The sequence below is a fragment of the Oratosquilla oratoria genome, chromosome 9, assembly GCF_046742065.1.
Source record: "Oratosquilla oratoria isolate Oo_2021 chromosome 9, ASM4674206v1, whole genome shotgun sequence".
Taxonomy (NCBI): domain Eukaryota; kingdom Metazoa; phylum Arthropoda; class Malacostraca; order Stomatopoda; family Squillidae; genus Oratosquilla; species Oratosquilla oratoria.
Genome location: NC_134785.1, coordinates 67,992,389 through 68,019,355, shown reverse-complemented (window position 1 = coordinate 68,019,355; position 26,967 = coordinate 67,992,389). Strand labels below are relative to the sequence as shown.

Here is a 26,967-nt window from a genome sequence, read left to right as displayed (position 1 = left end):
TGGGTTACCTTAAATGTAGTTAGTAAGATGTATGATTGTAGACATGGGTACCTTATGATATATGTGATTGTGTGTGTGTGTGTACCACACAGGGAGGGTTGCTGCCTCTATGCATGTGTACATACAATAGACTATGTATATATGGATTAGAATAATGTACGAGTCATAGTAAGATGTATGATTGCAGACATGGGTAACTTATGATATATGTCCAGTTACAGGAGACTTGCAAACCAATGGCGGAGGACTACAAAATTGGAGCCTCTTGCCCTCAAAGGTCAGAGGGCATGTAAACAACATGATGATACAAAGTAGTCATTGTTTTTGTTATCTGTATCTTTTCTTGTGTTAGATATCTAGTGGTTGATAAATTGTGAGCCTTCTTCACACAAAAATATAGAAACAGGTAGATTGTGTGGTGCTGGGCAAATAGTGATAGAATAGGTTATATTGGCATACATGGCACCAGTGTCATGTGGGTGTGTTATAAGTTAAGGTGCATGGGCATTTTGGGCTCTCTCAGACTCCCATGCTTGCACCCTGTTCACACCTAACTTCATTGTAAGTTATGTAAATTAAATCAGTTGTACAAATAGTTGTACTAGAATCTGGGTTGTAGGACCTGTACTGATTTTGGCTGAGATTTTATACAACTCAAATACAGAGTTTAGTTAGTGACACACACCACTTTTACTAATCTCTCTTCACTCATTCCTTCCGTGTGTCCAAACCATTCCAATACTCTTTCATCAACCCTATCTCTCAACTTCCTTTCCTCTTAACCTCATTTCTCACTCTATCCAGCCAAGTAACTCCTACCATACTTCTCAGGCATTTTATCTCAAACTCCTATTAGCATCCATTTCCAAATGTTTTATTTCTCATTACTGCCAATTGAATTGACTTTAATCTAAAAATGGTAGTTTTAAACCTCACATCTTTAGCAGTACTGTCCACTTTATTGATTCCAGTGGCCACTTTTTTTATGAATCCTCCCCAATTATTGATATTCATAGATATTCTGTATAGTAGAGAACATTAACCTAAATAAATCAATCTTTTCCCAAGTTCTCGTTGTTCCATAACTACTTTCCCATCCTTATGCTAGACCCCTCCCAATATTCAGTCACCATCTACTAAAGTCATCTTCTGGTTGAGATTGCTATGAACTATCTCAACTTCCAAGCATATATAAGACCTAAATCACTGTGCATCTCCTGCCTAACTCCATAAAGCTGGAGTCCTTCAGAAAAGAACATTACAGCACCCTTGGATATCTCAAGGTCTTCTATTTGAAGCTTACTTGCTTTAGCGCTGACCTAATAACCTGAACAAGGTGGTTCTAGTAGTGATAAGTATGGAGTACTCTTACAATGGTTTGCCAAGTAATTATTTTTAGTCTAAAGCCTCTCCCTGAAGGTGTTCCAACCTATTTTCTTTAAGTGCCCAAGTTGCTGTATATTTTGGTGCATTGAAAGCAATTCTTGCTACTCTATGCTGTCCTACTTTCAGTTTATCTATTTCACTCTCATTCCATGCCATAACATACATTACACTTGGAGGTGCCACACTTTTCCATATCTCTTGTAACAAATCATTCTAGTTCTCAACCTTGCTGCACTACCTACCTATTGGCTCCTCATACTGATTTTTTTCATTCTCCGTTTTTCCACATACATCTGTGCTCATTCAGTCTCCATGTAACATCACTCTCCTCCACTGATCTGTTAACTATCATCACTTTGTTTTCTCACTTCTAAACCTAACTCCAAAATATTTTCCCTATTTTCCTACAACATCTAGCATCCTCATAAATCATTCAAGGAAAAAGTGTAATCTGGGTATGGTTAAGGTGAGGTAGTTTGTTTCTGTGGCCAGGCCTTTTTTATGTTGGTATTGTCTGTGCTGGATTGTCATAAAAGTATGGGGCTGATGTTTGGAAGGGTTTGGTGGAATAGGGAGTTCACTGGTCTACCTTAAAGTGTTTGTTTCATAATCTTGGAGAGGAAAGGTGCTTTTGTTTGTATTTAGAAATTTAGTCATTTGTGCACAGTGATGTGGGTCATATACTAGGGAGGTAGCCAAAATCAAAAGGCATAATTCCACTCCCATTCACCACACCTCACTCCCTCTCATCTCAGCTCCTCCTGGATGATGGGTCATCCCTGCATCTTGCCCATTGCCTTAGGTCAGAAGCAATGCAGCAAGACACAGCAAAGCTACTTTATTTGATCAGCAACCCCCTTCTACATCCCCTCATGTAGAAACATTGAAGATGGGGAGAAATCCCTCTGGGCTGCATCAAAGTATTATTCACACAACTACTCCCTTCCATGCATCTCAGTATCATCCATACACAGTCATTATCGACTCGCCTGTCTTCTCCCTTTCATCCTCTTGCTCAGTGCCTCTTTCACCCCATCCATCCATCTCATCCTTGGCTGCCCACTCATGTTCACTCCATCTACCTTTCCCTTCCACACTTATTTTACTAATCTTTCTTCACTCATTCATCCCATGTGACCAAACCATCCTAATACTTTTTCATCAACCTTATCTTCTATCTTCTGTTTCACCCCCACTCTCCTCCTCATTTCTCACTCTATCTAACCTTGTTTCTCAGACACTTCATCTCAAACACATTTAAACTCTTCCTCTCTTATGTTCCATGGGTTACATATAGGTTAGGAAAATGAAACTCTTTTCTGAAACCAGCATTTTTAATACAAAGTGGGATAAATGGGCATTTCCTGGGGGGTAATTGGGTACCCCTACCAAACTGTATACAGTATTACTGACTTGGACTTCTTTTTTTCAGATGCTAGTCTGCTCATCTGTGTTTCAGTGATGTTTGGTGGGTTGAAGGAACTGATCAAATCACAGCCAGGTTTGATACATGAATTCAAATACAAATCCTTGTCCATGACATGGGGTAATCAAGCATCCTTTGATTTTTTTTTTAATCTTTAAATGTGTCTGGTATTCTTTTTGATAGTTTGCCAATGATAGATATTCTACATGCTACAAGTTCTATGCCTTATTGCTATTTCTCCCTCTTTTTTTTTCTCCATAGATGGTGTGGCATTTCCAGCCTCTTGGTGGGTCCAAGCTGTAGAGGACTTACACAGATGACAACTTGCAAGAGGCTATCAGATGGGCCCATGAAGGAGAACCATGTGTATGACAAAGCTACTACATATTCTGAACATGACCCTCTGGGATTATCTCAGTGGTGAGTGGAAAACAAGTATAACTGGGTGACAGAGCTCTGTTACCAGCTCAGAATTACTCAGCACATTGAGAAAGATCTGAAATATATTGTGAAAAAATTTTCTGGAGAAAGCTAGTACAGTAGGGGACAAGTCAACTCCATGAACTTCAAGTTAACTCACTGCAACTCTCAAAATCACTGCACATTTTTATCATAACATAATTCAGATTGCCTTGCTTCTGATCCAAGGCTGTGGGTGAGATGCAGAGATTATCTGTCATCTAGGAGCCAAGAAAAAGGGAAGGAGGGGGTGGTGAATGAGAGTGGAATGGGTGGGAATGAAATGGGTGGGAGTGGGTTTATGCCTTTGACTTTGGAAAAAAAATCAGCAAGTTAGGTTTGGGTTTTGTTTGGATAGGGATGGGTTTGGTTAGGTTAGGGGTGGGTTTGGTCAGGACTGGGTAATGTTAGGATTATGTTAGGTTAGGGTTGGGTCTGGTGTGGTTTGATTAGGGTTGAGTTTGGTTAGTGCAGTGAGCTAGCATTGTAGTGAGTTGACATATCACAGGATATCAAGGACAATGTGCTTGGAGATGACTAGATGTGGGCATTCATGAATATGCTGCCCCATAGAACTGCCAAAATATTAGCAGTGACCATACTGCATCTACAGGCATGTATCCACTTGACAGACCAGAGGTTAATGGTAAGATATCAAAGCCAACACCTGGTGCACACCTGGTCAGCACAATGCTTATGGAACTCCTAGAAGAACTCTGAGAAGCTGACCAATGTGGGAAATCAATTCAAGTTTCTTCAGGAAAAGGCAACTCCTTGGAAGACATTACTGCAGGTCTGTCTGGCTTCCAGTCCTATAGAAAGTGAAACCCAAAGTGAAAGCTACCCATCAAGCCAGATGCCCCCCTGACTGTGTCTGAAGCTCAGAAGATGAACTTTATACTACCCTTACAGATGCCAGGAAAGCCAAAAAGTACAGCACAACCTTCAACTGGATAACTTGGGAGGGAATCCTATGTGATTACAAGATATTTAGGAAAGAAGGCACCATGTCATTTTGTAGGTACGTAATGATGGAAAGAACTCATGCTCTCCTCTCTGCTTCCTTTAAGTCTTGGTCACACATTCAAGATTATCAAATATTGTGAATTTGAAAAGCTGAAAGACTACTTCACTTACAGTATTCTAGACTTCCCAAAAGAGAATTCAACAATGTGTTTAATAATCATTTCTCTTAGTTTACCATTCAGTTTCTCAGTGTGTAATGTAAAGGTGATTTGACATTTGGAGATAAAAAAAATAAAAAAAATTGTAACTTATGTTGTTTCTCCTTAAACAAAACCATTTAAGTCATGTAAGTGTGACTGGCTTTAAGGAACCACAAAATTGTGACTTCTTTAGTAAGGACAGTGATGCAATTGTTAAACAACTTCCAAAACCTTTGTGAAAAACAGGATGTGTTTCATCAAGGGTGACTGGGGATTTGGCCATGAACTATAAATGTGAGGTATGAAGTGTACAAATTAATGTTACTTTTGCAAGTGAACATATTTCTATACTTACACCAGCAACATTTATCATCAAAAGTCCTACTTATGTTATCAATGGTACACTTGTTCTTTTGATACTTGGTTTATTTAAGGTGAAAAATGAAGAGGGTGTCCATTTACCCCAAAGCCAAATAGGACTCCATCTTCTTTGGATTGTATTATCTTGTGTAATTTGTTTATAAATATGGCAGTGCCTTCAAAAGGTAGCATAAATAGAGCTTCAAAATCATTCCTCACTTTTTTCATTAACCCACTGGTAATTTTGTATATATATATAAACAATTACCCCATTGCAGGGTATGTAACTAAAAGTTGATATGATGAAGAATTAAAGGTTTAGCATACATGATCCTTCAAATCTCCAAAGTCCAGGGTTAACTCTTACTAGATAGTTTCATTTAGTTATGTGGCATTCCTTTAGTAGTGAAGGAATTATGTTGGTGCCACACTATGCTGCAGCACCAGATGTGGTCAGATTAGGCCAGACTGTTTTTGTTTCACTGGGTTACAGGTACCATGGCCCCCAACACATTTATACAAAGCTTTTAGGAGGCCAAGCTGTCAAGTCGGAGGAAATAAAACCCCCCTTATTTCCTTGTTAACTTTTTCAGTTTTGTTTTATTCATACCTTCTCACTGGCCAGGCTGTTGAGCACAGAAGCTACTATATGTACCAAGTTTTGCATGTTTTGTACAAACAGTAGGCCCAGAGTGATTTTTTTACTTTGATCATTATATCAGTGCTAGTCAGAATTTGGTGGGAAAAAAAAAAAAAAAAAAAAAAAAAAAAAAAAAAAAAAAAAAAAAAAAAAAAAAAAAAAAAAAAAAAAAAAGGAATTTCACCGGCTTTTATTTGAATTTGATTTCAGGATTTCCAATGTTGGCAGGCCTGTAACCCAATGAACAGAAAAAGTCTGGCCTTGTGGGAAAGTTCAATTAGCTTAATGATATCACCTGGCAATAGCCAGAACTTTATGTAATGACCACTACCTCTCCCTAGTTAAAATACTATCATAACCTTTTGAGTCTATTTACTCATAAGGGAGACTGCTGTAGTCAACAAGCCACAACAGTGGCATGGGACAGTGTGGCATTGGCGTTAGGTGTCTCTTGCAATTCTTACTCTTAAACTGGAAGGTTGCATCATGAGAAAGAATGGAAGTCATGCAGGGGTGTTGTAGAGACAATCTTTTGGCATCCCTATGAACCAAAAACAGGGTTCTCAAAGGTGTTGGTTGCAGGCTGGTACAGAGGATTACCTGCCTGGAAAAAAAAAGATAATGGATAGATCTGTATAAGAATTCATTATTCCAGGTTATCAACCACAGTCATCAGTTGGGCCCATTAGATAAGGTGAGGTTAAAGCAATGTAGAATGAAATGCTCTGTGTCTTTATGTGGCTGTTGTATCTAGGGCAGTTAAAGTGTTGTTGAGTGAACTTTGTTGTTACTGTTATCATGCAAGATGATGACCTAAACAAAGGTGTGCCAGTGTAGTTTTTAGGAGTGACTGCTTAGTTGGGCTGATGTCTTAGGAGTCAGGTGAAGTAAAGAACTTGGAGGTCTCTTGTGGAGTGCTTGTTGCAACTCATCAAATCAAAATATTTGTTGCATATAGTTTCAAAGGCTGGAAACCTGGAGCCCTACAGCAGCTGATATTGGTCCTTGATCCTTCCTATATATATCTCTGAAAAGAAACACTGAACTGTTGCCCGTGTCTTATTAGTGTAAGACAGTTTGTCACCATCTTATATCAATAGGATGAGTGGAGCAGTTGCTGACTGTCTCCTGTGTGAAAAGATGGAATGAATGCAATTGAAAATTTGTACAAATTGTGGTTCTAGTCTTCAGACTGTCAGCCCCTCAGAGCTGCAATTCCAAGTGGAGATGGGGTTTCAATAGATTTGATACATGTACATGAAACACTACCATCCAAACCTAAAGCTGGGTCCACACTTGTTGCATTTCCATGTATTGTATCATCTTTGCGTACCACCTAGTGGTATGATATGGTGCAACAGGGTATTGTACTCACTTGTTGCATATCCATATACAGCAGGCAGATACACAACAAGTGGGTACAATACCCTCTTGCACTGTATTATATCACTTGGTGGTATGCAAAGATGATACGATACGTGGAAATGCAACAAATGTGGACCTGGCTTTACATGGGCTGTGGCCAAGTCAAAACATAAATCTCCTTCATACACAGTTATTACCCATTTATGTCTCCCTTCTCAGCTTTGGTATGTAAGTAATAATCTATTATTTAGCAGGGATGGACCAATGATGGGTACCTGCTTGTGCTGGTCCCACAAGAAGGACAGTGGAGCTGCCCATTCTCAAAACCCATCAACATCCTTGGGAGGTGCAACCCTGAGGGACTGACACAATGTCTCAGGAACTAACCTATAATCTCTTCTCAACTTCAGATTTATTTCTTGCACCTTTTCATACTTGGAGAGCTGACTAATTTCAGCTGGTGACCTAGAAAGTTCCACATATAGGATCTGAGGACCATTATCATCTGTTATAAGGCTTTGGGTTTACAATTGGAGAAATTCAAGGGAACAATTTGTTGCAGCTATGAAAAACAGTGTTCTTGTCTCCAACTGGAACCAGTAGTGTTTTTCTGATTTGTATATTATGTTTACTTACTGTACTCCATTTGGCTTTGTTCCTTTCTTCTTCAAATTTTGCAAACTCCCTTTTGTCATGAATTGTTGTAAGGATCTTCCAGATGATGAGTGTCAAGAGGCCAATGGCTACAATAGCACCAATCACACCGAATACTATGCCTGAAGAGAAGAAAATCATCAGTCCAGAGGTGGTGGGAAATGCATATAAAATGAATGGTGTAGGGAAAGACAAGATACAGAGTGACAGGGAAGAAGAAAGATTCATAGTAATTTCTTAGATGAAGTACTCACCGGCCAAGAAGACAACCTCTGGACAGTTTGGTTCACTCTTGGCAAATATCTCGTATGACTCTGTGGCAGCATTGTAAAAGTAGGTATACTGGTACTCGCAGTAGGAGTCTTCATGGACATATGTGCACAGACTAGCACCTCTGTCAATCTCCTCTGTGTGAGAAGTGGTAACAATTGATGGTTTATTCATTCAGGTACATAATTCCTTTAATAGGATGATAAATTTATAGCTTCATTACAATGACCCTGTATAGATTCTGTAGTGACAAACCCTACATACATTTGTTCAACTGAGGGGCAAACCTTGAGCTAATAGAGAATTCTGCATGGCAAAAAAAAAAAAAAAAAAAAAAAAAAAAATCCATACAGATGTGTGACTTATAACATCCTGGGAGGGGGGGAATTACAGAAACTGTAATGAACTTAGAGCAAAGTATGTGACTTGAAATTATGAGAGAGGATCTGCAAGTATTCCCTTCCTGTAAAGTTAGGCACGGAGACATACTGACCTTGTAAAGATTCGGTGGGAATGGGGCGGATGGTGCACTTTCTACATTCAGCTTCATCAAGTTTCCCAATATCATAAAGAAGACATAGGACACAGTCCTGGTACTCTGCACATTTGGTCTTTGGACATGTCTGGAGGTTGTGCCATTAGTATATTGGCAAATTGGAAAAAGAGAGTAGAAGTGAACAGTGAGGCCTTTGAAAAAAGTAGAGATGAAAATAAGGGGGGGTCCGAGTAGTTAGTACTGCCATGATTTATAGCATTACAGTAGTGTTGAAATGTGTGTTACAGTTAAGGGTACCAGACACATTCATTGTACACTTAACTGTACAGTAAGCAGCAGTGGTATTATCAATGGTACAGGTTGTGTTAATTGTATTGTTAACATGACTGGTCCTATTAACAGTATGGATAAGGATACCAGTGAATTGTGATATATTAGTTTTCATTAGATAATATAATTTGTTCCCTTGTTTACATTTTGTGGTTTCTTAATGCCTTTGTAGAATCTGATTCTGTCCTGCAAAGGTTCTGTGTTTGCTTTGATCATATGATTGATCATTATCACTTGTTTGTGGAGCCAAGAAGGCTGCCACTCTAATAAAACCTTTAAGTTTGTAAACATAATTTTACTACATTAATAGTACCATTAACTGTATCAATCAGGGTACAGCATGGTCTTCTTGTCATTGATCTTACTTTAAACTGCTGTATACCCTTCTTGTCCACCAGTTTCTATCTATATACCAAGGACTTCTCCCCCATTACCAGGGAGGTAGCCAAGTCAAAAGGCACATATCCACTCCCACTCATTTCACTCTCATCCACTACACTTTCCTCCCTCTCATCTTAGCTCCTCATGGATGGTGGGTCATCCCTGTATCCTGCCCACTCTCCTGGGTCAGAAGCAGTACAGCAAGACAGAGCACATCCACAGCAAGGTTACTTCACTTAATTGGCTACCAATCTCCTTACCTCTCCTGGGGAGAAATCCCTTCGGGCTGCATCAAAGTATCATACACAACCACGCACTAAACCCTTGCCTCATCCCCCACCCCTCCCTTCCTTGCATCACAGTGCCATCTGTACACAACCATTCTCCATTCACTCCTTTACCCTGCCTTCTCCTTTCCTTGCTCAACAGACATTCCACTCTTGCTCAACACCCCTTTCACCCCATCCATCCATCTTATTCTCAAGTTCACTCCATCCACCTCTGCCTTCCACACCTATTTTACTAATCTTTCTTCACTCATTCTTTCCTCTTTGCATCCATCTGTCCTCCAGTTAATGGTGCCTAAAATCACTGTGACCTTAGGGCAGTAGTTCTTAACCTGAGGTACCTGTACCCCAAAAGGGGTACGAAACCTTAAACCTAGGGATACCAGACATAATAGCCAGTGCAGGGTACTGTATATTTACTATTAGAAAGCAAAGCAAAATTTGTATCGCTAATCCTTTTCATATGTTTGCATTGCATTTGTATTGGATAGGGCTACGAGAAAATTTTCTGAGATATTAAGGGGTACTAAGGGCACTGAAGTTGGTAAAGAACAAATGCCTTAGAGTTACTGGTAGCCTTTCAGATATGTTTATACTTACAGGACATTCTTCACAGAACTTTCCAGTGTATGGGACATTGTCCACTTCCAAACACTGACACCGGCCACAGGAACAGGTACCATGTCCTGAACAGACCTCGCTGCCACCTGATGTAAAATAGGTAGGCATAAAAAAGGTGACACAAATGAGTTACAAGTTTGTGCCTATGCAGTTGAGCACTAAAGTATGATGTTTTGTACACATCAAGATATTAATCTGTCTCTTCCTAGGTTGAAAACCTCTTTCATCTAGTATGTTCTCTGAGATAACATAGTATCTTCCTTGAGTGACTCATGGACTAATCTGGTGGCTCTTGCCAGTTACTGGGGAGCCTTGGGTCTCCTGCATGATAGATATGGGGCAACAGATTGATTGAGCTCAATGGTTTGATTAAACCTGGGCTACTGTGAATGTAAGGCTAATATAAAAATTAAAAAAAACGTTTACTACAAAGGATTTTGCAGATGCTTTATTCCGGCTCAACAAAACTCTTGTAATCATCCAAATGTGAAAGATTTGCCAAGGTGGAAAAAAGAAGTGAAATGTATGAAGACAAGAAAAATAAACATCTTGCATGACTCCATATGATGACCCCTTGGCTAGTACAAATCATATGTGATCACATATCTCCATTCTTTTTTACAGTAAAGTTTGAATTGTAAATTATTTTCTACATGCATGTTCTGTATAGCAAAAGGGCCTTTCCCCCTTCTAAGTGGGTGGCTGAGTCAAAGGAGACACCCACCACTCATCCCACATCTATAAAAAATGTCAGTCTATACCTTTTACCTTTTCCTCTTTACCCGACTTGCCCTCTCAAGCTTCACTTTCTTCCAATACATCATTTTAAGCTTTTCAAAATTCTCTGGCAAACACCTTTCACTTTACACCTGTTCTCCTTTGTCTCCCTCACCTTGCACTTTGCTTCTATTCTTTTCTGTATATTTAACCCAATTCTAAACAATCAATCTGTTTCCCCAGACCCATGACCCCCCCCCTGTTGGACAGTAAGATGCGCCTGTTGTCACTCACCATCTGCAATGCAGATGTCATCTGCGGGGCAATTACAGAATTGCCCTTGCCAGCCTTGATTGCACCTGCAAGAGTTGCACTCACACTCGCCATTGTTTGAGCACAACTTCCCTTGGTTGCGACACTTCCTGCGGTTGCACTCACAGTGAGTACCCCAGATGTCCTGTGAGACCCAGCCAGGGATCATGATGAAAAGAAGAATCTTTATACAATGGTCACATTTCCCTTGCGCACAGTTGCCAGCATTTGTAAGTGGTTTGTGTGCTAGGACAGAGACTGTGTTTATTTACATCATAATAATATTTTGATAAGATTTTTAGCCCCTCACAAAGATTAATGGTCCATAATGTTGCTTAAATAGTCACCATGGAAATTTTACAGATCTAATTTTGACTCACAAAATGGATGTCTTTTACTCATCGCAAGCTAATTGTAGTTTCTGGATTTGGCCAAGGATTTGGATTTTTGTAATGCTACTGACCTCATACATTGTTGAGGGTTGCCTGCAACTACACTGGCCACACTGACAAACACCCCTGCCAGAGCACAGCTGTGTATCGTTTCCTTTTCTACATAGATTCTCATGTCTGTGCAAATAGAAAAATTGAACAAGTAATATTTACAGGTGAGAAGTTTATCATAGAAATAATAAATGTGTGTCCAGGAACATTGAGAACAAGACCCAAACCCTAATATACTCCTCAGCTGTGGAAATGCTGTTCACTCATTTCCAAGACCTATTAAGATGTCATGCCATGAAATACGAAAGATGGGGATAGGAATAGGGATGATGTTAATGTAGTTTCAAGACTTGCATATTTACTCAAAACTGTGGCAGTGTCTCCTGCAAAGTACTCATACCACTGTTGAAAAAAAATATGACATTTTTGAGGTGCTATGTGGCATTTGCACTGAGGAAAGCCTGAAAAACTCGTTAATCCTTCATCACAGAGATGTCCCTTCAACTGAAGGAAATTGTCTGGATTTAGTCAAAACATAAAATAAAAAGGACATGACTATACGAGATAGGTCATAACTTCTTCATTATAACATTGCTGCAGGTAAATAAAACCACCTGACATCAGCCAAAAGAAAATAATTAGGGGCTCGGGTTCTGAATAGCGACTGTAATAACAGCGACTGTCAATAGAGCGACTTCACAACTGCGACTCTTTTAAAACAGCAGCGACCACATAATAGCAATTGTATTATAAGAGCGATTGTCATAACAGCGACATCATCGCATCTACTGCATGAAACTGCTCAGTAATAAAAAATTGAAACCTAAAGGGAATCGAAAACAACATTTTATTTGGACTAGCTATAAAAGTCACATTATTTAAAAAGAAAAGGGCTAGTCAAGCCAAACAACAGAAAGTCATATAGTCAGCTGGAGAGACCACGGGGGAAGGTCTCGAGCAAGGGAGGGGTGGGGTAGGTAAGGGGTGGGGGAAGAACACCAACCCACGGAGGGAGGAAGGATTGGATTTGCCCCAACTTGCATCCTTTTTGTCCTGCTGTTTTGTCAGATCCTTGATGGTCCTGCTAGAATGTCCCACTACTTGAATATTACTCAGCTCAAGTGTCTGGGTGAGGAGGGAGGTGACGTTGCTGGTTGGTACGATTAGTCTTCTTGTTGGTTCCTTTTGTTGTTGCCAACCTTCCATTATTTTAATTAAGTAATATTCAAGTAGTGGGGCATTCTGTGAGAACCAATGTCAGTGTTCTTGATAAAGCTCTAACGAGTGAAACGTTGTACTACCAATATAGGCTTTGACCTCACATGGTGTTGTTCTTCACATTCTTGTCGGCTTTTGCCATTTGTATTCAAGTCTTAACAATCCAAACATTACTATGACCGACAACCGAGCAACCGACCAGTAAATTCACTTCAGTGAACTTATCTCACAAAGTGAACATAAACATGTAAACACGAACAAATAAACATGAGCGATAGAAACATAAGTCTGCGACCTTTTGAGCATATTTCATTCTGAACCTATCTCACAAAGTAAACACAACTGAACTCGTAAATACAAACACGAAAACACAAACAATTGAAACATAAGTCTGCGACCATTCTGACCGGTTGATAGTAAAGTCGCTATTGTTACAGTCGCTGTTATAATGCGGTCGCCATTATGACAGTCGCTGTTTTGAAAGTCGCTCACCTGATTACGTCGCCCATATGAAGCCGCTATTATGACTGTCGCTGTTTTGACAGTTGCTATCTGGCCCGGATCCCATAATTAGGAATTAGCCAGAATAAATTCATTTAACATTTGAGTAAAATCAGTACAGGGCTGCCAGTAAAGCAAAAAAGAAGGATAGAAACATACAAAGTATTGCAGGGGAGGGAAGGATGTTGTTGGTCATTGTACACTGAATGCAAGAGTGGTAATACCCAAGTGAGAGTGTACAGGATAAAGAGTAAGGAGATAGCTTTTTGAGACACGGATGTAGGATGGTGCTGTAATTTTCTTTTCTTTTATTTTGAGTTGGATTCATAAAAGAGCTCCAGTCAAAACAAAGAAGTGTGGAAGTTTTGGAAAGATAGGATAGGTTTTACGAATGTATGCAGGTGCATCCACCTAAGCTGTCTTCTTAGTTACATTTTCACCAAACTTACTCCTGAGTAGCGTGGGTGTTCTCAGAGTTGCATTGACAGTTCTTGCCATATGAACCTGGGTTACAGGCACACACGCCACACTGGAGTGTGCCTGCATCACTGCACATGTCTGAATTATCTATCCGTTCCTGCAAGAGAAGGAGTCCCATGAATAATATCATTAGTTCCTTTATCATATAAGCTGACTTATATTCTTAGAAATGTATGCAATAAAAGATGAGTATCTCCTGTTGTACACCTGTAATGCCTCACCTTGCCTCCTTCCTTCTCGCACTCACAGTCGCATTCGATATTCAGGTCTATCCGAACCCTATCCAGGCCAGTTGTGATCTCAAAGAAGCTCTCCTTGTCCTCCTCCAGGCATTGGTCAGCCTGTGTGGTAGGTTGTGGTCAGTAAACATTCTGTGATTGGGACTGACATTGCATGAACTTGGAGATGTAGAAACCTAAAATAACAGCTGTCCTCAAGTCAAATGATTTTATTTTGGTCTCATGGGGATGTACAATCTATCTATCCATCCATATATATACATATATATCTCTATCTATATCCCAATAAACTTCTTCTCCTCTTTATGGGAGGTAGCCAGCCAAGGTTTGCACCCATCCATCACCCATTTCCCTTCCATCTTAGTATATTGTGGATAATGGGTCATCCCCTGTTCCCTGCCCACTGCTAAGGTCAGAGGCAGTGCAGCAAGACATAGCACATCCACACTAGGACCAGACGCTTCACTAATATGGCAACCCTCCTTCTTTGTCCCCTCGTGCAAAAATAGAGATGACAAAGGAAAAACACTCCAAGTTACATCAATTTATATTCCATTCACAACCATTCTCCACTCACAGCTATTTCTTTCCTTCTTCATTCTTTGCTCAACAGACATTTGCCTTTCACTCAAAGCTCCCTTCACCCCATCCATCCATCTTATTCTTGGTCTTCCCCTTAAATTTACTCCATCCACCTCTGCCTTTCACACTTTGCTAGTATTTCCTCATTCATCCTTTCTTTGTGCCCAATATTCTCCCATCAACTGTATCTGCCAGGTTCTTTTCCAGCCCCACTCTTTTCTTCACCACCTCATTTCTTACTCTATCCATTTAAAAAACATTTAAATTTTTTTCTACATAAATACATACATACACCAATGGGTTTTTTTCCCCTTACAAGGGAGGAAGCCAAAAAACAAAGGCATAAAAGCCACTCCCACCCATTACATCCCCACATACTCCACTTCCACTCACCACCCCTCCCTCCCTTCCTCTTATCTTGGCTCCTCCTGGATCATGGGTCATCCCTGCATTTCACCCACTGCCCTGGGTCAGAGGCAGTGTAGCAAGACACAGCACATCCACAGCAAAGCCACTTCATTTAATTGGCAACTCCCCCTCTCTGCCCCCTCATACAGAAAAAGAGAAGGGGAGAAATCCCTTCAGGTTGAATCTAAAATATTATTCAAACATACTCCCTCCCCCCATCCCCCACGCACTCTTTTCCATGCATCTCAACATCATCCATACACAACCATTCTCCACTCACCCCTATTTTCTGTCTTCTCCCTTCCTTCCTCAACAGATAATTCCCTCTTTCCCAATACCCCTTTTACTCCATCCATCCATCTCATCCTTGGTTGCTCCTTCATGTTCACTCCTTCACCTCTACCTTCCACACCTGTTTTACTAAACTTTCTTCACTCATTCTTTCCATGTGTCCAGACCATCTCAGTACTCTTTCATCAACCCTCTCTCCCAACTCCCTTTCCACCTCCACTCTCCTCCTCATTTCTGACTCTATCCAGCCTAGTAATCCCTACCATACTTCTCAGGCATTTCATCTCAAACACATTCAAACTCCTCCTCTCTTATGTTCCATGTTTCTGTCCCATACAGTGCTGTCAGCACAATCACTCCTTCATACAATCTCCTCTTAGCATCCATTCCCAAATATTTATTTCTCATTACACTTTTCAATCTCCCAAGGCATTTACTTGCTTCTCTCAATCTACATTCTACTTCCACCTCCACTCCTCCCTTTCCTGCCACAGTCAAACCCAAGTATCTAAAGCTATCCACTTCCTCCAGTCTCCCTTAATTTTCTTTCTACCTTCCTTAAATTCCAAATCTGTGCTCCATACAGATTCACAGGCACAATCACCCCTTCATACAGTCTTCTCTTTGCATTCATCCACAGGTACCTATTTCTCATGACACTTTTTATTCCCCCAAGATATCTACTTACTTCCCTCACTCTGGAGTGTACTTCCACTTCTATTCCTCAATTCCCAGCTACATGTGATCCTAAATATCTAAAACCATCCAATTTCTCTAACTTCACTCCTTTAAGACTTACATACATACATATACCAAGGGTTTTTCCCCCTTACAAGGGAGGTAGCCAAAAAGAAAAAGGCATAAAACCTTTCACACCCATTCCATCCCTAAATATATTCCACTCCCCTCCACCCTCCCACTTATCTTAGCACCTTCCGGATGATGGGTCATCCCTGCATCTTGTCCACTGCCCTGGGTCAGAGGCTGTGTCGCAAGGCACAGCACATCCACAGCAAGGCCACTTCATTTAATCGGCGACCCCCCTCTCTGTCCTCCCATGCAGAAAAGTAGAAGATGGGGAGAAATCCCTTAGGGCGGCATCAAATTTTTCTAACACATACTACCTCACCCACTATCCCCCCACCCATTCCACCTCATGCATCACAGCATCATCCATATACAACCATTCTCCATTCACCCCCGTCTTTTGTCCTCTCCTGTCCTTCCTCAACAGACATTCCCCTCTTCCCCAAAGCCACCTTCACCCCATCCATCCATCTCATCCTAGGTTGCCCCCTCATGTTCACTCCCTCCACATCTGCCTTCCATACCTCTTTTACTAGTCTTTCTTCACTCATTCTTTCCATGTGTCCAAACCATCCTAATACTCTTTCATCAACCCTATCTCCCAACTCCCTTACCACCCCTGTTCTCCTCCTTACCTCCTCATTTCTCACTCTATCTAGCCTAGTAATCCCCATCATACTTCTCAGACACCTCATCTCAAACACATTCAAACTTCTTTAAGACTTACCTCCAGCTAACTGCCACTGTCAATTGATTAATCTGTTCATCAACTCACCGTTATCTCAACAAGGAACTCAACTTCATCACCTTCTCTCAGTCCATCACACATGCTGATCTGCTTGGGAGGACCGCCGTCCAAGCATGATGAAAACATTCGAACTGAGGCAATGGATTCCGAGGAATGGGCCAGGGTTGATAGCTTGATGGTTGAAGTGATCTTCTGAAGAAGGTTGGATAAATTCAACTCAGTACAGGATGACACTATGACCATTGCATGTGAATGTATATTAATATACAATTGTTTATATATACTCTTTTTTGCACCCACTATCAATATTTATCTATATACCAAGGACTTTTTTCCCCATTACCAGGGAGGTAGCCAAGGCTATGACAAAAGTGAAGAAACACAATTAGATTCTCCCACGGTTAGCAAGGAAATGTTGAGATCTTTTGCTGCTATATTGTCTTCCAAAAAGTGGGCAGTAAATTAATTTGATATTAAGGCTGCATTTTTACAGAGTGAATGGTTTGAGCATTAGGTATATCTTGCTCCCCCTGTTGAAGTAAGTTGTAAAAATGTACTATGGAAATTAGAAAAATGTGTATATGGCCTTATAATGCAGCTAGGAATTTTTTATTTAACAGTAAAGACTTTCTTGTTGAAGATGGGCTCTATTCAAGTAAAAACTGACCCTGCAGCATTTTATTGGTATTATGAAGAGGAATTATATGGCATCTTCTTGATGCAAATAGATGACTTCCTCTAGGGAGGGACAATAGAGTTTGAAGAAATGATCATTAGCAAAATTAGGAGGCAGTTTAAAATCAGTGAGCAGAGCAGTGCTACTTTCAAATATACGGTACTAGATAGTGTACAAAATGAACATGGTGTCACAATTCATCAAAATGAATATTGTAAATCTCTAAAATCCATAAATGTAAGTGCTATGAAAGGACCAAATAAGAACATGCTATGTAATGAAGAAGAAAAAGAGTTTTAGGAGTCTGGTAGGCCAACTAGGGTGGTTATGTGGTAATTCAAGACCTGATTTATCATATGATGTTTTAAAGCTTAGCTGTAAAGTGAATAACCCAAAAGTAGAAGATCTGATTGAGGCAAACAAATGTTTAATCCCTTTGATATGATGACGCCTATGCAGGCATCATGAGGAGCAAGTGGGTATATGACGATGCCGATGTTGGTATCTTGATTATATTTATTTTGTAGTTGTAGCTATGGTTTGGGTCTTTTAATGTGTGTGGATGTGGTACAGACAAGAGTAAAAGGGAAGAAATAGGCAGAATGTTTGTGAGAAGAAAGATAGATATGTTGGCTTGGAGTGAAACTAAGCTGAAAGGAAGGGGCGAGTGTGAGTTTGGGAATGTAGTTGGTAGGATCTCAGGAGTGAAGAGAGGACGAGGGAGAGAAGGGGTGGCTATACTTTTAAGTGGAGTGGAAGGTTTCTTTAAGGCTGGATGAAGGTGAAACTGGGAAGGGAAATATGGGTTTTTATAAGTGCATATGGGCCTGGTTGTGAGAAGATTGTACAGGAAAAGGAGGCATTTTGGATACACTTAAATGAGTGCATAGAGGATTTAGGGAGAAATGTCAATGTAGTGGTATTGGGAGACCTTAATACTAAGCTAGGAAATGAACCAATAGACAGAGTGGTTGGTGTTGGTAAGTGTGGAGTTCTAGGAAAAAATCATAGTGGAGAGTTGATGGTGGAGATGTGTCTAGAAAGAGAGTTGATCATAGCAAATATAGTGTTCAGGAAGAAAGTCAAGCATAAGTACACATAGGAGAGGGTAGTAGATAGAGCATTAATGGACTATACAGAGGTAACCAGGAGTATAGTAGAGAGAGTTAAGGATGTACATATTCTAAGGGGAGAGAGTGGTGGAATATCAGATAATTTTTGGTGGAAAGTAAATTGAGATTGGAGGATAGATGGAGAAAGAGGAAAAGAACAGAAGTAGGAAGGTGATTAAAAGGAATTGCTTAAATGAGAAAGAAAAGGAGAAGGAGTACAAGAAGAAGCTGAGAGAGGAGTGGGAGAGAGTGAAGGATAAAGTAGAAATAGGAGTGGAGGAGGAATGGAGATGGTTCAAGGAGGGAGTCACAAGGTGTGCAAAGATGGAGTGTGGAACAAGGAGGATGGGAGGAAATAGAAGGAAGGATAGTGAGTGGTGGGATGATGAAACAAAGAAGTTCGTAGAAGAGAAGAAGCGAGCTTTCACATGTTGGTTACAAAATAGGACAAAAGAATCATATGAGAGGTACAAAGAAAAGAGAAGTAAAGCATACGATAAAGGAGGCAAAGGGGAGAGCAGATGTGAAATGGGGTAAGAGTATGACAAAAATGTTTGAAAATAATAAAAAAATGTTTTGGAAAGAAACTAGGAGAGGAAGAGGAGGCAAATCAAGTAGAGAAGAAAAGGTAAAAAGTGCAGATGGAGAGGTGATAATGGAAGAGAAGGTAGTAAGAGGAAGATGGGCATAGTATTTTTGGGAGTTGCTAAATGTGAAGGAGGATACGAAGGGAAAGGTAGTTAGAGTGGGAAATGCTAAGAAAATGACTGATGAGTGAGGAAAATGGAGAAGGAAGGATGAGGTGAGGGTAGTTGTTAAGATTATGAGAGCAGGTGAGGCACCTGGGTTGGATGGGTGTTATGCAGAATGTCTAAAAAAGGGAGGTGCAGTGATGATGGGTTGCCTGGTGGGGTTGTTTGATGTTTGTTAGGGAGAGGGCAGAGTGCCGGAGGACTGGAGCTGTATGGTTCAATTTTGTGTGTGTGTGTGGGGGGGGGGGGGAGGAATGGGTGTGAGTGTGGTGGCTTTGGAGGGATTGGTTTGTTGAGTGTGGTTTGGGGGGGGCTTATGGGAGGGTCTTGATTGAAAGGATTGGGAGAGAAACAGAGGGAGTAATTGGTGAGGAACAGTGTGGGTTTGGGACAGGTGGGGGTTGTGTGGATCAGATTTTTGTGGTACAACAGATATGTGAGAAAGATTTGGGAAAAGGTGGGGATGTTTTTTGGGCTTTTGTGGATTTGGAAAAGGCTTGTGACAGGGTGGATGGGGGGCACTGTGGGAGGTATTGCAGATATATGGGATAGAAGGAGAGCTTTTGAGAGCAGTCAAGGGTTTTTACGAGAGTAGTGGAGCTTGTGTTGGAGTCAGAAGTGGAGGGAGGGAGTGGTTTGGGGTAGGGGTGGGACTTCGTCAGGGGTGTGTTGTGTTGCCTTGGCTGTCCAATTTGTGCTTGGATGGGGTAGTGCAAGAGGTAAATGCAAGAGTGGTGAATCAGGGATTGGAGATGGTTAAAGAAGATGGAGAAGGGTGGGAGATGAGCCAGTTGTTGTTTGCTGATGACACTGCGCTTGTAGCAGGATCAGAGGAGGGATTGAGGAAGTTGGTGACAGAGTTTGGGAAGGTGTGCAAAAGAAGGAAGTTGAAGATAAATGTGGGTAAAAGTAAGGTGATGAGATGCACAAGGGGAGAAAGTGGCAGCAGACTGGAAGTGAGTATTAAGGGTGAGAGATTGGAGGAAGTAGATAGTTTTAGATACTTGGGGGTGAATGTGGTGGGAAAGGGAGTGGAGGTGGATGTTGAATGTAGATTGAGAGAAGCAAGCCTTGGGGGATTGAAAAATGTAATGAGAAATAGACATTTGGAAATAGATGCTATGAGGAGATTGTATGAAGGAGTGATTGTACCAACAGCGCTGTATAGGGCAGAAACATGGAACATAAAAGAGGAAGAGAGGAAGAGTTTCAATGTGTTTGAGATAAGGTGTCTGAGAAGTATGATAGGGGTTACTAGGCTGGATAGACTGAGAAATGAGGTGAGGAGAAGAATGGGGGTGGAAGGGGAGTTGGGAGATAGGGTTGATGAAAGAGTATTGGGATGATTTGAACACATGGAAAGAATGGGTGAAAAAAAAAAATAGTAAAAGAGGTGTGGAAGGCAGAGGTAGAAGAAGTGAACATGAGGGGGCAACCAAGGATGAGATGGATGGATGGGGTAAAAGGGACATTGGGAAAGAGGGGAATGTCTGTTGAGGAAGGAAGGGAAAAGACAGAAGATAGGGGTGAATGGAGAATGGTTGTGTATGGATGATGCTGTGATGCATGGAAGGGAGTGGACGGGGATGGGGTGAGGGAGTATGTGTGAATGATATTTTGATGCAGCCTGAAGGGATTTCTCCCAGTCTTCTCTTTTTCTGCATGAGGGGATGGAGAGGGGGGTTGTCAATTAAATGAAGTGGCCTTGCTGTAGATGTGCTGTGTCTTCTACACTGTTTCTGACCCAGGGCAGTGGGGAAGATGCAGGGATGACCTGTCATCCAGGAGGAGTCAAGATAAGAGGGAAGGAGGGGGATGAATGGGAGTGGAGTATGTTGGGATGGAATGGGGGAAATAGCCATTGGTATATGTATGTATATAGACCTAACTTCAGCATTGAGCAGAATGATCCCCTGATTCAAGAAATTGACAGGGCATCCCAATACAAAAACTTTGTGATCATGGGGGATTTTCAGTACAGAAACATTGACTGGGAAATTTTATTAGATCAGGAAGTGCAATTTTTTTTTAGATGTGGTACAAATGATTACTAATTCTATAAGGGGAGAGAATACTCTGGACTTATTATTAACTAAAAATAAGAATCTAAGAAAATATGTAAAAGTGTCCTTTAAAAAAAAAAAAAGTCTAGGCTCTGGTAATCAAGAAATAAGATTTAATATTACATGGGAAGAATTAAATAGCACAAATGATATTCTTGTACCTGACTTCAGGAGAGCCAATTTTGATAAGATGAGAAAATATCTAGGACAACTGGTCACTTATGAGACCAACCTAGAGGACTATGACAGGGTAAGATACACGGTCATCTGGTACGTCATTAGCACAGTCAGATATTGGGTCATAGAGGGCAATATGTGTGCCACTCACAAGTGTGTGGTCACTCACAAGTGTGTGGTCAACAGCATGTTCAGCGATCTGGATGAAATGTACAGCAACTTAATAGCTTTGATCTTGAATGCACAAAATAAATTTATTCCCTTCAAAACAATAAAGTCCAATACTAATATTCCCAAATGGATGACGGATAGGCTGAAAATTGAAATTGGAATAAAAAGAGGGCTTTATGCCAGAATAAAAAATAGGGAAACACACCTTAGATCTAAATATAACGATTGGCTAGACTGGTTAAAAAGAACATGCACACAGCAAAAAGTAACTACAAAATTAAGGTTGGAAGACAAGCGAGATCCAACCCAAAGTGCTTCATTCATCTTTACAGAACAAAAAGTAATGAAAGGATTGGCCCAATTAAAAACAATGAAGACATCATGATAGATTTGGAAGATAAAATGAGCAAGGCATTTGATAAATATTTTCTCACGGTGTTTACAAAAGAAAAGGTTAGATATGGTACCTGACTTTGACCCAATTTTCTGTGGGGATGTAGGAAGTCGACAAACATCAGCATTAGTAAGATAGAAGCAGTCAAACAAATTGAAATATTTAAGGCTAAAAAATCTCGGGGTCCTGACAAAAAATGTTGAGGGTTCTTAAAAAGTGTAAATTTGAAATCTGTGACCAGCTAATGGAGATATTTGATAAGTTGGTAGACATTGGTTTTGTGCTTATTGCTTAGGGGCAGGCAAATGTTCCTGTTTTCAAAAAGGGAGATAAATCATTTGTATGCAACTGTAGGCCAATCAGTTTGACATCAGCTATAGGTAAAATAGTTGAATCAATAATAGTTAATAGAATCAGAGATCACATTGAGAGACATAATTTGATTCATGACTCTCAGCATGGGTTCACTAAGAATAAGTCATGTATAACTAATCTTCTACCTTTTTATGCTAATGTCATTAAGGTGTCAGATAACAGTGATAATTACAGTGTTTTACCTTGACTTTAGTAAAGTGTTTGACAAGGTGCCCCACCAGGGACTAGTAAATAAAGTTAATGCCCATGGCATATGTGGAAAAGTGTTTGAATAGATTAGAGCTTGGATGAGTGACAGAAAACAGCGATGGTGTAAAATCCCGATGGGGGAGTGTTTTTAGTGGAGTTCCCCATGGCTTGGTTTTGGGTCCCTTATTACAAAGGATTACAAAGACGGAGCATGCCGACAGGAGACCTTTTGGTCCATATCAAGGTTGGATGTGAAAAAAAAGATAAATAGATAAATAAATTAATAAAAAAACTATAATAAAGTAAATAATAATAAATAAAATAAATGCATAGGTATAGTTAAACAGGTAAATAGTAAAAAATAAATTCACATATAACTAATAATAAATGAGAATCAAACAAATAATAATAAACAAACAGACAAATGATAACAAAACAAATAAACAAATAATATAAAATATATGACACTCATTACAGCATCTTGCTTAGGTGCTAATCTAAATGATTCTTAAAGCTTTGAACTGAACTACATTGCACTGCCTCTACATTCATTAACTACATGGTTGGCAAAGTTGGTTCTACCCAGTTCCAAATTAAATCTATTCCCTGACAGTTTGAGACCATTGTTTCTTGTCTGATTCTCATTCAGTGTGAAATTTTTGTCACTTTTGTTGTTATCAATTCCCTTGAGAATCTTAAAGACCTGTATCAAGTCACCTCTAGGCCTACGCTTTTTTAGGGAAAACAGATTCATATGTTTTAGTCGATTTTCGTATGATTTATTTTTGATATTTGGAATCAGTTTTGTGGCTAACCATTGTACTTTTTCCAATCTGTCAATGTCTTTAATGAGATTCGTTGACCATGCGGAAACAGCATATTCCAAATGTGGACGAAATAACGATTTATATAGCTAGTTAATGAGTGATGGACTTTTGAAGTCAAAAGATTGCACAATCAGTCCTAGAATCTTATTTGCTTTCTCAGAGGCTGAAATACACTGCTAAGATGATTTGAGATCGTTACTGATAATTACACCAAGATCCTTTTCACTATCCACTTTTGTTAACGAATTTCCAAATAACTTGTAATCGTACTTACTGTTATCTTTACCATTGTGCGTTACCTTGCATTTACTTGTGTTAAATTTCATTAGCCACTTTTCAGACCATTGCTGTAACTGATCTAAATCTTCTTGTATATCTAATTGGTTTAAGTGATCATTTGCCATTCCACACATTTTTGTATCATCAGCAAATTTTGAAATTAGATTTTAGTCCATGGTTTACATAATTTATATATACTATGAATAGAAGTGCCCCAAGAACAGAACCCTGAGGAACTCCACTCATAACATTTTTCCATCCAAAAGTTTTTCTATTTGAAAAAACTCTGTTTTTGATCATTCAACCAATTACTAGTCCAACTTAATAGGTTACCACTTATTCCGTGAGAAGCTACTTTAGTAAGTAGTCTTTCGTGGGGGACAGAATCAAAAGCTTTTGCAAAGTCTAGATATATCAAATCTATATTGTTTCTTTTGTCATAATTTGAGATAACTGTGTCGTAGAATTTGAGTAGGCTAGTCACGCAAGAACGTTTCCGTCTGAAACCATACTGGTTTCATAATTTTTCCTACGATTGAAGTCAAACTTATAGACCTGTAGCTATTTGGATTTTTGTCACTTTTTTGAATATGGGAATAACATTAGCCAGCTTCCATTCTCTCAGGACATCTCTGGATATGATGGATTTCTTGAAAATAATTTCTAATGGAACAACAATATTATTTCTTATTTCCTTTAAGATTCTTGGATGCCAACCATCAGGCCATGGTATTTTATCAACTTTGAGTTTCTCTATACACCTTTTATTTTTTCTTTTGTTACATCTATTGTAGTAAGTTTACCCTAGACTTTTCACAGATTGTTTGGAGTTCACTTTGAGGTGTTTCATTTATGAATACTGAGCTAGGATAATTGTTTAAAATATCACAATTTCTTCATTTGAATATTCAAATTGACCGTCAGCGGAAAATAGCGGGCCAAAGTGATTCCTAACAACCTTTTTATCTCTAATATAACTATAGAATTCTTTGTGATTCTCTTTGGATTTATCAGCGACATTCATTTCGTATTGTCGTTTTTGTTTTTTATTGTTTTTTTTTTAATCTCTCTATATCAATATATAATTTTGATAGTCATTAAATGCACCCAAACATTTGTATTTCTTATAAGCCTGTCTCTTTTTAGCAATACTTTTTTCATTTTCTTTGTCAAGCCATTTTGGGCGAGCCTGATTTGGGGGACCTCTGTCCTTAAATGGGATATAAGTATGAATCATCTTATATATAAGTAGGAATTGGACAATGGGATTAACCTCTTCAACATGAGTCAAATTCTTGTCTGCAACATCAAATGCATAATGTATGATGTATCACACTACTTGCATTATAAAATATAAAGTCACTGCTGTATTATTCGTTCTCTTTCACTCTAATGATAAACACAGAAAACGTAATCAAACCAGTTCACAGAATTCAGGGGTCACTTAGGTACAACTGCAAAATAAATATAATCAAGATGACGTCAGCATCCTCCTATACCTACTTGCACCTCATGACGCCTACGTAGGTGTCTTTATATAGAAGAGGTTAATAGCAATGTAAGTAAGTTTGCAGACAACACTAAAGTAGGATGCCTAATTAGGTCAGAAGACGCATAGATTCTGCAGGATCTTAACAAATTGTTTACCGTATATACTTGCGTAAAGGTTGCACTCTTCTTTACCTAAATATTTCGCTAAAATCAGGGGTTTGACCTATCCACTCGATATAATGAAGGACAGCAATATCCTGTCACCAAAGTCGCAACAATTGGCGATTTCAATGTGAAAATGACATGGAATTTCAGTGGTGTTTGCACAGTATACAGTGGAAAGCTTTTCAAGCCTTTTGTATGCATAATATTAATATATATATATATATATATATATATATATATATATATATATATATATATATATATATATAATCAAAGGTTCCTACAGACTCCCTGCTGTAAACTGAACTATTGCTGCTAGAAAATCATACATAAATTATAATAAAATCATAAAATATTCTCTTTCCCAACTCTTCCATGTTTTATAGTGTTTATATTCAATGCGACCCTGACCCTTTGTTTACCGTACATCACCTATTTCACTCGTGGCCAGTGTTGCCGTTTGTCCGTAGCTCCAATTTCTGTCGTTTTCTCATCATTTAGTGAAAGAAAACGTACTAGAGTCTAATTACAGGGGCTACTGCTGTATCTGAGAAAGCTGTCGATGTGCCCAGTGATATGATTGTAATGTAATGATGTGACATATGGACTTGTATCTGGCCAACCTAGGTTACATTGCACTCTGGAAAAGTGTAGGTGAGGGAGGATGGTAGTTTTGTGATATGTCACAGAGGCAAATGCAACGAGGAAGTCTACTAATAAATACTGAGCTGGACATTTCCGTAGTCCAGTGCAGGTAATCACCTTGTACCACCATTCAAGATGTATATACACCAGGTCTAACCGTTTGAGCCGTTCTGCGCAGCTTCTGACTTCATTTGGATGGTTCCGTTTTCTCTTTGTGAAACACTGAAGAAAACTGTGAAACGCCAAGGAAGACTGGAACTATTATATTTCTCCCCCGTTATCTCTCTAGCTCATTGCTATTATCAGTGTGTTTGTGTATTTACCTAGTTGTATTTACCTAGTTGTATTTTACGGGAAGGGGAGCTATGCTCGTGGGGTCCCGTCTTCATTTCTCATTTTATCTAAACTATTTTTAAATTCATGTATTGTTTTTGCACACACCACTTTCTCATCTAACTTGTTCCAACTGTCTATTACTCTGTGAGGAAAGCTGTTCTTTTTCAAATCTCTTCTATAGCTGTCTTTTTTTATTTTCTTTCCGTGTCCTCTTGTATTTCTGTCATCCCATTTTATCAGATTCTCTCTATCAGTAATTTCTATGCCTTTCATGATTCTGTAAATAGCTATCAAATCTCCTCTCTCTCTTCTTTGCTCTAGTGTCTGTAGTTTAAGTTTTTGTAGTCTCTCTTCATATGATAGTTTTGAGAGTGTTGGTGCCAGTTTTGTGATTGCTCTTTGTATTCTTTCAAGTTTTTTTATACATTTTTTTGTACTTGGTGACCATATCGTTGCTGCATATTCCAATCTTGGTCTTATCAGGGTGATTAGGATTTTCCTCACCATTTCTTCATCCAGGTATGTAAATGCCACTTTGATTGTTCTTATTAAATTATAAGTTTCTCCAAAAATCTTATTTATATGTTTCTCAGGTGACATATTATTCATAACAATGACTCCCAGGTCCTTCTCATTTTCTACTTTTTTTATTCCTTCTTCTCCCAAATTATATGATCCTGTTATTCTGTTTTTGCTTTTTCCAAATTCCATTATACTACACTTTTTTG

At 39.4% G+C, this 26,967-nt stretch overlaps 1 protein-coding gene across 2 annotated transcripts in view; it reads right to left on the bottom strand.

Annotated features, from left to right (window-relative positions):
- Window positions 1-2,701: 2,701 nt before the first annotated feature.
- LOC143028524 (integrin beta-PS-like) overlaps window positions 2,702-26,967 on the bottom strand; it is a 49,854-nt gene continuing 25,588 nt past the window's right edge. For both annotated transcript variants that reach the window (XM_076190744.1, XM_076190743.1), the window contains exons 10-19: window positions 16,615-16,779; window positions 13,734-13,853; window positions 13,482-13,609; window positions 11,334-11,439; window positions 10,853-11,015; window positions 9,821-9,927; window positions 8,220-8,349; window positions 7,711-7,863; window positions 7,439-7,578; window positions 2,702-6,041 (exon numbers count right to left, since the gene is read on the bottom strand). In XM_076190744.1, coding sequence (XP_076046859.1) covers window positions 5,979-6,041; window positions 7,439-7,578; window positions 7,711-7,863; window positions 8,220-8,349; window positions 9,821-9,927; window positions 10,853-11,015; window positions 11,334-11,439; window positions 13,482-13,609; window positions 13,734-13,853; window positions 16,615-16,779 — 1,275 coding nt within the window. In that variant the 3' untranslated portion in view covers window positions 2,702-5,978. The remainder of the gene's footprint in view (window positions 6,042-7,438; window positions 7,579-7,710; window positions 7,864-8,219; window positions 8,350-9,820; window positions 9,928-10,852; window positions 11,016-11,333; window positions 11,440-13,481; window positions 13,610-13,733; window positions 13,854-16,614; window positions 16,780-26,967) is intronic.